At 42.0% G+C, this 15,971-nt stretch overlaps 1 protein-coding gene across 2 annotated transcripts in view; it reads left to right on the top strand.

The window, feature by feature from the left end:
- The first annotated feature begins 4,929 nt into the window (after positions 1–4,929).
- LOC132831483 (casein kinase I) overlaps positions 4,930–15,971 on the top strand; it is a 50,996-nt gene continuing 39,954 nt past the window's right edge. Inside the window, exons 1-2 of one of the 2 annotated variants that reach the window (XM_060849647.1) lie at positions 4,930–5,012; positions 5,318–5,405. In XM_060849647.1, the coding sequence (XP_060705630.1) occupies positions 5,330–5,405 (76 nt within the window). In that variant the 5' untranslated portion in view covers positions 4,930–5,012; positions 5,318–5,329. Of the gene's footprint in view, positions 5,017–5,317; positions 5,406–15,971 lie in introns of both variants that reach the window. The other variant, XM_060849646.1, reaches the window with a different exon arrangement.

The raw sequence follows: 15,971 nt of genomic DNA, 5'->3' as shown, positions 1-15,971 counted from the left end.
CATCTCTGGATTGTGGGAGGAAACCGGAGCACCCGGAGGAAACCCACGCAGGCACAGGGAAAATGTGCAAACTTCAAACAGGCAGTCGCCCGAGGCTGGAATCAAACCTGGGTCCCTGGTGCTGTGAGGCAGCAGTGCTAACCACCAAACCATTGTGTCGCCCCAATCTTCACACAACAGACCTGCAGCAGCTGCAGACCTGGTTTCCTCCAGGCAAGTAAAGCACTTCTTGGAGTGAGAAATTGAGCATACTTTACTCCTTTTTAAAGACTTAACGTGATTTCCTCCTCCCTGAGGCCTTTCCTTTCAAGCATTTGCTCTTTTGTTAGCTGCTGAATAGACAGACACAGCAGTAGGGTGTGCAATCCCTAGCTAGCTGCGCTTTATCAAGAGGTTGGAGAAAAAAACTGACAGTGCCATGTGGAAATACAAATTGCATCGGCAACATTTCACACAGGAGTGTTGGCATCACCTGTATGGAGACAGCCACCAGTCTGGATAAACAACTGACTATGAGTAATATCTTTGTGACAATTTGTTGAGGGAAATGAATGCAAAAGAGGAGAGATAGGAGTAAAGAAAAGGCACCCTCAAAAATGTATTATGACCAATTGGGTCCAAAACCAATTGGTTAGCACTGCTGCCTCACAGCACCAGGAACCCAAGTTTGATTCCATTCTCGGGCCACTGTCCGTGTGGAGTTTGCACATTCTCCCCGTGTCAGCATGGGTTTCCTTCAGGTGTTCTGATTTCCTCCCAGAGTCTAAAGATGTACACGTTAGGTAGATTGGCCATGAGGAATGCAGGGTTATGGGAATGGGGTGGGTCCGAGTGGAATACTCTTCAGGGGGTTGGTATGGGCTGAATGGCCTGGTTTCACATTGTAGGGATTCTATGAATCACATGTCTTAATGCCTAAATTTGAGAAAGAAACAACTCTGCTTTTTTTTGAAATTCATTCACAGGATAAGGGCATCGTTGGTTAGACCAGCATTTATTGCCCATCTCTAATTACCCAGAGGGCAGTTAAGAGTCAAGCACATTGCTGTGAGTCTGGAGTCACATGTAGGCCAGACCAGGTAAGGATGGCATATTTCCTTCCCCAGAGGATATTAGTAAACCAGATGGGATTTTCCAACAATCGTTATCAACATTAGTTCCATATTTTTGCAGTGAATTCAAATTCCAACATTTATGATAGCAGGAGTCAAACCCAGGAGATCAGAACATGTACAATTACAACATTTAAAAGGCATCTGGATAGGTACATGGAAAGGAATGGTTTAGAGGGATATGGGCTACATTCTGGCAAATGGATCTAGATTAATTGAGGATGTCTGGTTGACAAGTTGGACTGAATAGTCTGTGGTAAAAACAATGACTGCAGATGCTGGAAACCAGATTCTGGATCAGTGGTGCTGGAAGAGCATAGCAGTTCAGGCAGCATCCAACAAGCAGCGAAATCGATGTTTCGGGCAAAAGCCCTTCATCAGGAATAGTCTATGTCCATGCTGTACAACTCTATGACTCTATAACATTACATGCGTCTCTGGATTAACAATCTAGCATTAGGCCATTTTCACTATAGGTATCTCCATTGGGTTCAGCTGTGGCTCAATGGGGATCCCAGTCACGTTTCTGAATCCTTACCACCTCCACCCTCCTGAAGGACTGCAGTGGTTCAAGGAAGTAGCTCAACGCTACCTTCTCCAGGGTACGTGGGGATGGGCAATGAATGCTGGCCTAGCTAGCAATGCCCACATCCACAAACAGATTACAAAAAAAGATGGCGGTTTCATGTCATTACTGCAGAGAATTGAGCCCATAACCCTGGTTGACACCTTGGGGTTATCATCTAGTAGGGTCTGGCATGGATGATTCAGACCAAACAGACTGCGGGAACAGTCACTGGCTGAATGTAAATTACGAGATAGTTAGGTGAGAATTTGGTGTGTGTTAATGGGGGAGAAATAATCAGTAAGTTCGATTTTGTGATGTGTGAGTTGAAATGAAAGTGACTATACCTGGACTCTGCATTGCCCAACTTTTAACATAAAAACATAAGAGGCTGAAGCAGGAGTAGGCCGTCTGGCCCTTAAAGCCAGCTCCGCCATTCAATAAAACTATGGCTGATCTTTTCGTGGACTCATCTCCACTTACCCACCCTCTCACCATAACCCTAAATTCCTTCACTGTTCAAAGAATTATCTATGTTAGCGTTAAAAGCGTTCAATGAGGAAGCCTCAACTACTTCACTGGGCAGGTAATTCCACAGATTCGCAACCCTTTGGGTGAAGATGTTCCTCCTCCATTCATTCCTAAATCTGCTCTCACCAATTTTGAGGCTATTCCCACTTGTTCTAGTTTCACCCACTGGAGAAAACAATCTTCCAATCTTCTACCTCATCTCTTCCCTTTATTATTTTATACGTTTCTATAAGATTCCCCTCATTCTTCTATATTCCAATGAGTACAGTCCCAGTCTACTCAGTCTCTCCTCAAGAGCCAACCCTCTCAGCTCCAGAATCAATCTAGTGAACCTCCTCTGCACCCCCTCCAGTGCCAGTACATCCTTTCTCAAGTAAGGAGACCAAACCTGTACACAGTACATTCTATAAGCTGCAGCATAACCTCCCTATTTTTTAACATCCACGGACAGAGTATCCAACATGGGCAAGCCTCTAATTCCTCATGGCACATCTCCAATCCAGTTACAGTGTATTTCTGCACTTCAGGGAAGTTGTTATTGTAATACTGCTGCAAGGATACTGTGCAATCAGGAACATGCATCAAGCTCGTATGATTGAATTAATGAACCAGAGGGGTTTTTTACAAACCATCGATCGCCATCAGGCTAGCATTTACTTGCAGATTTTTTAAAAAAAGAATTCAAACTTGATTGAAACCTTTATTTAGATTAGAGTGTTGCTGGAAAAGCACAGCAGGTCAGGCAGCATCCGAGGAGCAGGAAAATCGACGTTTCGGGCAAAAGCCCTGATTGAAACCTATCTCATAGAGACATGTGCAAATATCAAGATGAAGCATTTCTGCAGTGATCAGAACATGATTGACCAGGAGGATCTCATTGAGAGTGAGTTCTCTGAGTGGGGCTGTTCACCTAAACCAATCAGGGAATCCTGGCTGACAGATATAAACAGGAGTCCAGCATTGCCCTTTGATGTGAAGGGCACTGCTTGTCACTGGCCACCCGGGTGTTTTCCTATCTTCCAGGTGGTGGAAATTGAATAAAAGATTCGTGCATTTTGTGTCTCTCACGGTGTCTCACACCTGCACACACACACCATGGGTGCTGGGGAAAAGATAAGCACTACCGCAGTTAGGTGGTAGTATGGGGGGGGAGTTAAAAAAACAAACAAAAAAGGGAAAAAAAACAGGAGAAAAAAATAAACAGGAGTCTCTTCCCTGTAAACTGATTGAATGGTAGGGTTTGGGGCTTGGCTTTGCTGCTCCTCTCCCCTGTAAAATTGCTGTTGTATACAGCTGTAAAAGTTAACTGTTTTTTGTAAGCTGTGTTTTGTAATTGCTTAATAAAGTAAAAGTCTCAGGGATTCTCTTCACTCTAAGGACTTGCTCTGAGCTCGCTGGTCAGAGTCCATGTACTATGCACTTGTAAATAAAAGGTGACTTGGTGATGGGATACCAGCCTCTGTGGAGTTATTTCAGTTTCCTTCTCCTCTTTGCTTCTTCCCACGCTCAATCTTTCAAGAGCTGTTGCATTTCACATTTTGTTGTGAAATTTGAAAATAAAAGCAGAAAATGCTGGGGATGCTCAGTCAGGCAGCATTCGTGGAGAGAGAACAAGAATTAACCTTTCAAATCTGTGACATTTCATCAGAATTCATAAATAGAGAAACAAAATACTATGGATGCTGAAAGTCTGATCCCAGACCTGAAATAATTATTTTTCCTCTCTCTCCCTGCTGAGTACTTGCAGCATTTACTGTTCCCATTTGGAAATCTGACCCCAGACATGAAACAAACTCTTCTACTCTCCCTCTCCATTAAGCATTTACACCAATGTATGTTTTTATTTGGAAATCTGATCACAGACCTATTTGACTCTCAGACAAAAACAGAAACTGCTGGACTCGACAGGTCTGGCAGCATCCGTGGAGACAGAAACACAGTAGATGTTTCAAGTTGAGTGAATTGTTTCTGTTTTTGTTTCAAATCTTCAGCATTTGCATTTCATATGACCATAAAAGTCTTATAGTGCAGAAAGAGGCCATTCGGTCCATCGAGTCTGCACTGAACCTCCAAAGAGCATCCCACCTGAACCCACCCCCTACCCCATGTGGACTGTTTTTAAACATGGCCAATCCACCTAAACCTGCACATTTTTGGGCTAAGTTAAAAGTCACACGACACTGGCTGCAGCTACCTGATGAAGGAGCATCGCTCCGAAAGCTAGTACTTCCAAATAAACCTGTTGGACTATAACCTGGTGTTGTATGATTTTTAACTGTTCACCCCAGTCCAACTCCGGTGCCTCCACCTCATCTTTGGACCGTAGGAGCACCCGGTAGAAACCCACGCAGACACGTGGAGAACATGCAAACTCCACACAGCCAGTCACCCAAGACTGGAATTGAATCTGGGCCCCAGGCGCTGTGTGACAGCAGTGCTAACTGCAGTTCTTTGTTTTATCTTTATCTCTCTCTTTCTCTGCTGAGCATTTACAGCAATATCTGTTCCTATTTCAGATTTCCAGCATCTGCAGTATTCTGCCTTTACTACCCAGATTGCTATTAGTGGCTTTTGCCACTGGGTTCAGAGAGTTGGAGCCTGCAGGCTAATTGCGGATTATGGTTGTACAATGGTAATTATCGCTTTAACTTCCACCCCCTCTCCCCCCTCCCCCACTTTCTCAAACTCCCTTCCTGCAAGGTGGATGTCCATCCGGGTCCCGGCTCCCCGGTGACGTCAGCGGGGCAGGCTGGCCCTTGTAAATAATGGCGAGTCTCTGAGAGCGGGGCGGCTGCGGAGAGCGGGTAGGTAAGTCGGCGCGACAATCCCCTGCCATCCTCCCTCATTCAGGCGTCGTTGGCCGCGACAACCGGCGGATCAGAGGCCCCGCTTCCTCCCTGACAGTGAGGAGGGGATATTGGTGGAGATCGGCGTCGTTTTGTCCCTTAAATCGGCGGGGAAAGAAGTCCTTGTCCCCGCTCTCTCTCTCTTTCCCCTCTCCCATCTTTACATTGTAAGCAATGGCTGCGGTTTGCAGTCACAAGGGGCTGGTTCCCAACAATCAAAAGAAGGTCCAAACACTAACATTCTTCCTCTTTTTTGTCTACAGAGTAAAATAAAAATGGAGCTGCGAGTTGGGAACAAATACAGGCTGGGCAGGAAGATTGGCAGTGGCTCCTTTGGTGACATTTATCTGGGTAAGTTACTGTGTTTCTATTTTCTTTTGAAAATATTACACTTTGTTTGTAATGTCATTTTTTTGGAGGGGGTGCACCTTGTTTCAATTTAACAATTAGTGGGTGAAGCTGGTGTTTTTAATGTTTAAAAGCAACTTGGAGTTTTTTGATGGTGTTTTGTTTTGAGTGAATTTATTTTCGTGTTTTCCAGTTTTAAAATAGGTCTGTGATTTTTAAAATTGGGCTTTGGAGTATTTTGTCTGTTATTGTGACTTGTGCCTTCTGCTCGGCTTGTGCCCTGCTGTAAAGGGAGCAGCTGTTAAAGTTGCTGTTGGTGTCGATGGCTGTTGTCAAGATCTGTCTCTTTTTTTTGATAATTAAACAGAAATGGGACTTAATTTTCTGTCTGTCAGACTCTCTCCTCTCTCAATTTGTCAAAAAGTCTGCCTCTGGCTTGTGTCAAAATTGGTTGGAATTCAAGTGTTTTTGGACTGTGTAAGTACGTGGGAAATAGTGGATGAGATGGCTGTAAGGGGTTGACTTGCTCCTTACCACTCTTCCTGGGCATTCCATCTTTGCAACTAAAAAGTTCAGAATCTCTAAACCATCTGGCACTAATCTATCTTCTGTTGTCAGAGTGGTGTCTCCACAGAGACCTGGCCCCATGTCAGGGCTAACCCTCCAAGCCATTTCAAGCTAGGGTCTTTGGGTACTCTGGAGTTAGAGCAAACAGGAGAAAGTGAGGACTGCAGATGCTGGAGATCAGAGCTGAAAATGTGTTGCTGGAAAAGTGCAGCAGGTCAGGCAGCATTCAAAGAGCAGGAGAATCGACGTTTCGGGCATGAGCCCTTCGTCAGGAATGAGAAGGGCTCATGCCTGAAACGTTGATTCTCCTGCTCTTTGGATGCTGCCTGACCTGCGCTTTTCCAGCAACACATTTTCAGTGAGAGTGAAAAGCCAATTTGTCCTCAAGTGGAAGGACAAATTAGTCAGGTATACCTATACATGAGGTTGAAAGTTTTTTGTTACTGAGAAGACTGTTTTCCATTTTATTGTTGTTAGGAAGATGACCAAGCAGGATTCCCCATTTCCACTCCACCACTTGTAAAATGTCAAGTTGTAAAGCATCTCTAGCTATACTTGTGCAGTTCTCTTTGAGAGAAGGTGGCTTCAGAAATCTTTTCTCTGCAGTGCAAGCAAGGATGTTTGATTTCTTGGGACTGGCTGAGGGAAGAGCGCTTGTGGTAATTCCCATTCCTATGAAGTGGAGCCATTTCGACCAAGATATTCCAATAATTGACATTAGCAAAATGGTTTAACAAACAAGGGGATGTTTCCCTAGAGACTGCTCCTGGTGACTGAAGTCAGTCTGGAGTTAAAAGTTGGAGGATATGTTTTTGTTAGGAGTACTTCCTAGCAAGAGCGAAGTAATTTCTCTTGACTTTCCTTCCCAGTAATGGTGTCAAACTGCAGAGTTTGAGTTAGTCTGATTAACATGATGACTAGAGTAGAGTACGTGTACATCCTGTTGTTTCTTGCCTCCCTTGAGGTTTCTGTTTATGTGTTCTGCTGTTGAAATACAAGCTGTTGGTCCTATTCCAGTCTGACATGTTCCAATTGCTCTTAAGCATTATTTCTAATATGTAAAATGCTGAAATTTGATTTTGATATGACATTTACCCCCTTTTTAAATGATGGTCGGAATTTACAAAGCAGAATGAGCTGGTGCTCTATCTGTTCTAACCAGTGGGGAAGGTTTGGGGCTTGTTTTGGGAGCTTGAGGTGTGTGCTTTTGTCTGGTTGCGGGTGGAAGTTAATCAAGACAACACGTTCACCTGACTAATTTGAAACTTGCCTTCCCAAAAGGTTTGACATGTCTCTCCATCCCCTCCCCCACTGACAAAAGACTTCAAAATTATCTCTCGTGCTCTCACTCTGTGTGGTGCTTGCTTCTGTTAAATATTCTGCTGGGAAGATGGGTCGTTCAGACAGCACTGTTCTGCTTGCAGCTGCCCCAGAGTGGCTGTGTACCTTTTTTTTTGACCGCCTTCATGAAACAGCATCAATGTAAAAATTGAACACTTGGAAATATTGAAGTGTCAATACTTATGGACGGTGCTCTAGTAAATGAGTTGAGAAAAATTCATACTGGCATCAACTGTAAGTGTAGTACTGAAACCTGTTTAATGTGATTGATGCCAGCTTGCAGTTTAGAAAAGGTTCCTAGATTACGAAAGGCAGATTTGCATCTATGTAACTTTTTTTTTCCAAAACTTCAAGGCTTTCCAAAGTGCTTCCTGATATGGTCAGTGCTTTGTGGTGTGATTGCAGCAGTAATTTTACCAACAAAAATCCTGCATACAACAATGCAATAATGAAAAACATTAAACTTTTAAAAAAAATTTCATGATCTTGAATTGGAGAAAGATATAGGTCCAGATAGTTGGTAGAGCACCAGGGGATTTTGCCTTAACATCCATTTGACATGGTAAGTCGCATCTAAGTTTATTGTTTCATGCAAAAAACAGCACCTTTTGACAGTGTAGCTCTGCGTCGGTGCAGTGGTGGAACCTCGGGTCATGGAGTGTGTCCATTTGTTATGAGGCTTGAACCCACTTTCTGGCCTGGGAGAGAAATCTGCCCATGGTTGACGATGTGTCTGCTGTAATACTTCTACGACTCTGGTTACTTGATGTTTTTTGATGCAGTGTGAATGTCCTATGACCGTCTGGCCTTCTCCACATACCTGAGTTAGAACTAAAACCTCCATTTGTCTTTTGTTGCACTTGTCGTACATGTGCAAATGTTTCCCTCTGGGATTATAAAAATCCTAGCGATAAGTGAGTTTGTTGGTTTTTGAGGTCGAACCTTGCTTTGGAACTGATCTGTAATTAGGTTTGGGCTGGGAGGGGGGGAAACAGTGATCAAATAATCTGTTTCAGTAGTTGACATTGATGAAGGGACAAAAATTGAACAAAGCAAGGGTTTTACCAAAATCAGCGTCATCCAAAATGATGGCTATTCATACCTGATATTCCTAGCTGCTGCTTCAAATAGATAATTAATTCGAGCCTACCTGTTGGAAGGTCCTCCATTGCTAATTTTACTTTGGAACAGTCTGAAGCAAGGAAAATGGACAGGTGATTAGAACACTAAATCAAGACTGTATTATAGTGACAGCGAGAAAATTTTGAATAACTTGAGAGCTGCACCCTCTGTACAGAAATGAGGAGAGTTTGTACGTCATTGTAGTTGAGGACCCTGAGATTTTGTTGCTGTTGCGAAAACCTGGCCTTGAAGTTTCACTGGGAGTATTGGTGAGTGTAATGTATTTTGGTTTGCTGTCTGTGCTGTTCTATTTGACAGCATTCTTCTGATTTAAAATAAATTGGTTAATGAGGTCACAAAGGTACTTAAATGAAATGACTATTTTTATATATAAGGTGCAGGGGTAGGTCACAAAGCTCTTAAGATGCATAACAATAACAGTTATTGCTAAAGGTGTTGTTAATAATATATGGTGACCGAAAAAGACCTGTTCACTGAGATGTTTTTTTTTTAAAAGAGCAATCCTGAGATGTTTAAGAAGGTAATGGGGCATCACCAGCTTAAGCTGAAAATGTGTTGCTGGAAAAGCGCAGCAGGTCAGGCAGCATCCAAGGAGCAGGAGAATCAATGTTTCCGGCATGAACCCTTCTTCAGGAATCACCAGCTTAAGTCAAGGCTACCAACAATGGGATAAGAGGGTGAATTTTATGGGGTTTGGGTAAAACATCCAAGGACTGTATGAACTCCGGACTTTCAGGGCTGGAGACTGCTGCATTCCACCTGAAGCAGACTGTAGAAGAACAGGAAACCACTCCAGGTCAGTGGTGGTAAGTTGTCCAGTGTTAATGCAAAAACTGCAAAGCAAAATGTTTGCAGTGAGCTGAGATTTGTGAACCATGGAAGCTGATAGTTCAACTGGAAAAGCATTGCAATATCTGAATCCGGAGTTGAAAGTGGCCTGTACTATTCTACAGCAGCTGGACTGTGCAAGTGTGATTTTAATGGATGGTCATTGATATTGTTTCCTCACAAATGTGCAGCCTCAGCTTGGTTGAGTGAATGCAGAGATTGCTAATCTTCTGGAGAGAAGTTTTTTTTTGTTGCAGGGTCAAAGATCATGAAATCCCACTATTAAGCTTGAGGAAATTGTAGCTCATCCACATGTTGAACAGATGTTCTTGCTGTGGTCCAGACTGCAAAAGTGTGTAGTTCTGTAGGTGACAGCAGGAGCTGGCTGTTCTGACCCATCCTTCAGTGAGGGCTAGGGTGAAATGCACTGTAGTTCCTGAAGTTATCCGTTTTAGGGCCAAGAAACAAGATTAGGTGATTAGTATGATACGCATGGATTTCAAGGAGTAGGAGGTGGCTTATGTTTCAGATGATTTGATGGGAATGTGTTTTGACTTGATGGAGTTGGATTTGGTTGGTGGGACTCTGCATCCCAATGATCTGATTCATTTTATGACAGAAATGTAAAGATTATTTTAGTGTCGCAATGAGTGGTGTGTGAAAGACTGGTTGATTTGTAAAGAATAGTTTGGGTCTTAAATGCTTTAAGATAATGTGTATAGTGGGTGGTTACTTTTGGCAGAAGGTAGCGAGACAGAGTTTAATGTAATCCAGCCACATCTGGTGATGCATGTCTCAGTTGTGTGCCAGGTTATGAAGTCTGTACCCTATGGACTTGAGGGATAGATAATTGGGGGCTGTTCGAGGGGGAGAGCATATCTTAGTTGAGCTGAGGAGAGCAATTGAAGTGAGAGATGACCAACATGGTCATACAGCTCAAAAACAGATCCTTTTAGTCCAACTTGTCCATGTTGACCAATCTTCCTAAACTAAAATAAACTAGTGCCACTTGCCAATGTTTGGCCCATATCCCTCTAAGCCTTTCCTATTCATTGTTGCTGGTGACAAGAACATCATCAAAAGGTGGAAATAATTGAGCTGCAAAAGAGAATCATAGTGTCGAAGATAAGGCAGTTGAGAATTTAAAAGTGCACAGCAAGCACTTTTGTTTTTGGAGCCTTTTCAGGCCTGATGTAGATATGATACAAATGAAAAGGAAAATATGGAACTAACTTCCTGCACCCCTCAAGGAGATGCTGACAAGGTTCCGGAGTCGATAGAGACTGGTGAATTCAGAAGAGAGCAAGCTCAGAGCCATTGGGTAGGGTGGGGTGATGGCCACCTGCTTGTTAGAGAATGGGGGAAGACAGAGGGTTTGAACAGGGCGAGGTGTTTGCCATTTTCTATTTCAATGTGATGACAGCCGTGGGTTAGTTTGGACAAGGCAAGTAATGGGATGTATAGACAGGAATAGGTAGGCTTAGCACTCTGGTCATGTGCTGTGTATTACTGTGCTAAATTTGTGCATGTTTTCATCTCATTAAAATTGCTTGGTGAGGTTAAGTGGCAAAACGTTTTAACCTTGGTACTTTGTATTCCGAGTTACATGGTTAATTGAAGTATAGTACAAAATCCCATCCTCTGTTGTGAAAGCTGTGTGCCATCTTAAAAGAACTTGCAGCACGTCTGCTTCCTCCAAATTAACAACAGAAACAACAGGAAATGATGTTGCTTGGCCTCAATTTTAGTTCTGATGCCGTCAATATTAACTCTGTGTAAAGAAAACAATGTCAGACTGAGTTTTACCAGAAATTTCCGACTTTGCCCCACATAATGCTAAGAATAGTCATTGTAATGTATTTTGAGGTTCTGAATACAGGTTGAAAAGTAGTCATCAGAAGTGAATTGGATGAATACCTAAATAAGGAAAGCATGGAAAAATTGTGTTAGAGTTAATTTGAAAGAACCAGTAGAGTATTGATGGGTTGAATGGCTGTTTCTTGTGCTGTGAAATGTTTTGCAACAAAGTGCAGATTGCAAATGGGGAGAATGACGCTTGGGAGTGGATTTTGATTCACTTGAGTGAACCTGTCTTTTTTTTTTCCCTTTTGGCACATTTCTACGTCTACGACTCCTTTCTCCAATTAGCCCCCACCCCGGCCTATGATTTCCATTTGTTTGCCAGCAGGGTTTCAGGGGCTTGTGGGAAAGGTAAGCTTTTCTGTGCTGTGGTTTTGAGGAATGTGCATTCTGTACCTTTATTTTTTTTCTCTCTCTTTTTCCTAGCAGGGTTGGAGTGGAGTAGTCTGCCCAGTCCTGCTCTGCCAGTTTTGCTTTTGCTTGTAAAGACTGGTGAAAGTTTGAGTTCTGTTGTTTTCACTGCAATCCATGAACTTGTGGTTTTAAGCCCTCATTTTGGGTTTCTAGGTTGAAGGAATGTTCTTTACATAATACTCATTTTCTTTCCGTACAGAACCTGCAGTGTGTTTTTGAATGGGATGGCCGTGCAGAACACTGCATTTATGCTATCTGATGACATCCTAAGCAATTTTCATGCACGTTTCATAATGTGGCTACTGTTATGGGCAATTGCAGAGACATGTGTTTTTTTAACAGATCAGAACTCTCAGGCCAGTAAACGAGTTGTATTGGCTGACAGGTGATTGTGAGGCTCTGAAGAGCCTGTTCTTCCTGTTTTTGCTAAGTGTGATTACTTTACAGTTCCCTTTGCTTCAAAAAGTTTGCTATGTGCCATTGCATGTAATTGCAAATTCTTATTCAGGAAAACAATTTGACTTGGAGTTTTCTCTGCTTAACCTCTTCATTCTTAAGAAAACCAGTAGATGGAGAGACCCTTTGGTAGTGGATGCACACCACCATGATAGTTGTTCAATGCCATGTCTATATTTTAGCTGTAAGAATTGTAAAACAACAACTTTTACAAGCAATATTACTTTGCGTAAATGATTTTGTATGTTATTTACAAGTATTATCAATTTTTTTTTTGACACTACTCAAGACAGTGTAGTACAGAGGAACTTCAATTATTCGGCAAGATCGGAAGGTCCCAATGCTCAGCTAACTGACATCCAGCATTCGATTATCTGGAATTTGATTAACCAAATGATGTACTCCCTGCCTGTATCCTTCGGATAATCGAGATTCCTCTGCAGTTTTGTTTCTATAGTCGTAGTGCAATTAAAATTGACTAAAGTGTTAAATATTTGCTCCCAGTTCATCAATGAGTAAAATCCAAGATGGGAATAGAGAGCAAATCTGTTTCGCAGCTAGCAATTGTGCATCAAAGCTGAAACTTGAATGCTAAACTGTTTGTGGAGAAGCAAGGAGTTTCTAAACTGGTGTTTCTGATTATGGGCCTCCGATGCAAATGAATTATGGTGCTTTAATTGGAAGGTGTCAATGTGCTGAACCCAGTGTTGCAGATCACGTGAAGTGCAAAATTACCATGGCCATGAATAAGACTTAGTAGGCTTGCACCGTTCGTTTGTGAGTCCTTCATCTAAATACAGTGAAATAGAATGTGAAGGCAGGAAAGGGAAGGACCAGAGCACAGCATTTGACCAACCAAATTCTTGCTGTGCGTTTGATTTTTAGTAGTCAATTTCAGAATTCAAAATAGTGTTCCCTTGCCTGCCATGCAAAAAGTGCAAAACTTCCTTTTTTTAAAAAAAGTGGATGGGTGTTGTCAGTGATGGTGATAGGTGAATCCCAGATGGGGATACAGTTAGGCTAATCTAGCCTCTTAAATCAAGATGTTCAGGCAACCCCCTGATGCTGGTCAACCAGTCACCACACCGTGCTGTTGCTCGGTATGGATCTCCAGGAATCTGTGGTTTGGCTCAACAACGTCCCAGAAGTTTGTTGTGTTGACCACCCTATGCTTGGTTCAGAAGTTGAATTGAAACCCAGCAAGTGTTTTTAACTGTGCATTCATTTGAATGGAACTGAACGGTTTTGACTGTCATACTCCACTGAGGAGGAGGTATTGTTTGGCATATTGGCTGCTTAATGCTGCTGCTTGCTTAAGTGGAAAGCTAAATTGGAAACACATATCTTTAGAATTTCGGCAAGTGAAACAAGATTGCGCCCATTCTTTTTTCCCTGCAATTGCCAGAAGGGGAAACTGGCATCCCCTGAACGAGACAGCAAGTGAGATCACGGGAAGACCTGAAGCTTGAAACTACGCTACTGAGATAGTGATTGGAAAGGATGAGAGGCTGAATGAGGGGCAGTTCTGCATTATGAACATGCAAAGCTTACAATCCCAAGTGATCAGGTAAATTTGGAACTGGTTTTTACTTGCAAAATGCAGCGAGGCTCTTAGAAGCATAGACACTCAATTGAATTTTTGATTAAAGCCTGAAGCTCTTCAATGTTTTTTTTCAAAACTTTGGTTACAATGATGTAATTCAGCATAGTTTTGATAAGCCACAGAAATCATAAGTTGTCATCTTTCTGTTAAAATTAATAGCACTCAAGATGCAACCATATCTTTACATTATGTTGAAAACAATTCACCTGAGCAGCGGTGTGTTTTATTTTTATGTAAGTTGGTTTAGAGCACTCTAAAGGCAAATCACTTTCTCATGGTGTTGATGCTGAATAATCCAAGTAATCTCTGTCTGAGGAGGCAATGTTGATAGCAACCTGAATGTGTATAGCTGCTTTGTGTCATAAATATCCTGGTGTGCTTCAGACTACTTACTGAGAAGACTTTGGCCAAAGGTGGAAATTCCATTTTAGCTTAAGCAACAGATTTCAACTGCAACAGGATGGCGTCCAACTATTTGTCACATCTCTTTTACATTATAATGCTTCACACAGCTGGAATTGATGTTGGTAGTGGCATGAGGTTGTCTAGATTTACTATAGAGCCAATCAAGAGACTCAACTGGGTTTAGTTTGTTTTTTAAAGAACGTTCAAAATGCTAATACTTACTGAGAGAGAGAATATCCCTCTTCTCTTTATTTTCGCAAAGCAAGTTGCTGAATCTGTACAGTTCAGTTGAAGGAATGAAATTGCCTGCAGTCAAATGGCAACATTTTGAATTGAATTCTCCATCCTAAACATTGACATTGTCCACCCCCAGCTCTTCCACATCGTAGACCTGAGAAGGCAAATTTAAAGATCTCTCATCCTGGTATTGTGATTTTTAACTTTCTCTGGTCAATATAGTCTAATCTCCAAGCGCAATTGAGTTACTTTGGCTAGCTGTATAGGCTACATGCACCTGACCGAGTCAGTGACATGAGGGCGAGAGTGATTCCACAGCAGTACCTCTAATGTTCTCTAGGTTTGATGGAAGGACTTTTTTTTTTATTTTTGAGCTAACACCAGTGTCCTCCTTTTTAATATCCAATCCACACACCTCTGGGAGGGAAAATCTCTTGCAAAATCAACTATGTTGAACTAGATTCACTTTTTTTTTAAATTGACTCTGACTCTGTCTAGTGGTTAGTGTTCCAGAGAAGGACAAAGAAAATGCAGAGGATGTTTTGAAGCTTCACCTGAAAGGTGACAGCATTGACACGAATGTCCGACTGGGAGGAGCTTGCTACCAGCTGTTCCAAATGGCGACAACCACATAATGCTTCAAGTTCAAATGCTTTTACATGGTGGGATCAAGAAAAGAAGGAAATCCTGCTACTTGTGGAACATCCTGCCTCGAGCCCACAGATCGGAGGGTCAAAGTTGACCTGTTTGGCCCCTTGAAGATCTGTTGCAGAATGTGCCCTTGAGGAAATGTTGACCCCTACATGAGAGATGGCCACCGATCACTGTTTACAGCACGCCAGTGTAGTTCAGTAGGCACAGCTGAGCTTGTATTGCTTGCTTTCTTGTTTATCCAACTTCCCCTTTTTAAATTAGAATACATATTGAATAATATCCTTAAATGCATTCCTATTGCTCATTTCAACTACTTTTATAGAAGGAAGTTTTGCGTTCCCAACATTTTTTTTGTAGTTTCTCCATCTCATCCACTGAGCTTCAAAATTAAAACTAATCAGTGACTGGTAGATTCCTCCTGCCGATTCACTTAAGGTATGGAACATGATCTACTGTTTTGAACTGCGAAAGGATCCTGAAATCAATCTAATCATTACTTAGGTGGGCAAAATATGATGGAACTATTTAGAATCCATGCAAAGCCTACCTGTTTCGAGACCATGATAAACCTGGATCTGGTATTGACTCTTGCTTTGAAAGTGGACCATCCTCTGGGCATTATGTAAGGAAATGTATTCTAATTTCTGAAATTGCAGTTGGTCACACCAGCAAGCATTCATAATCATGGTTTTTGGCTCGAAGGCCAGCTGACACCCCATCTTGAGGGTAACTAGGGATGGATGAGCAGTCACTGCTAACATCCCATAAATCAACTTTTAAAAATCCTTCCTTTTTTAAATGAGTTTCAAACTAAATTGATACAGCTGCTTGGCATTTTTCCAACTCATTGTTTTGGAGGATTGAATGATGTTCTGTGGGAGGAGAATGTCAAAGTATACAATAAAAATGAATGCACTGTTTGCCATAATTGTAGGGAACAGTTGGATGCTTTTTTACTTTTTAGTATTTTTAGCAATTTTTTTGTAATTTTTATTTTGAGAGGATAGAATGAATTAATATTCAATAATTCGGAAGGCCAAGTCACTTTCTGTAGCATATCT

This window comes from Hemiscyllium ocellatum, chromosome 33 (assembly GCF_020745735.1).
Source record: "Hemiscyllium ocellatum isolate sHemOce1 chromosome 33, sHemOce1.pat.X.cur, whole genome shotgun sequence".
Lineage (NCBI taxonomy): Eukaryota > Metazoa > Chordata > Chondrichthyes > Orectolobiformes > Hemiscylliidae > Hemiscyllium > Hemiscyllium ocellatum.
This window is presented reverse-complemented; position numbering and strand designations above follow the sequence as displayed.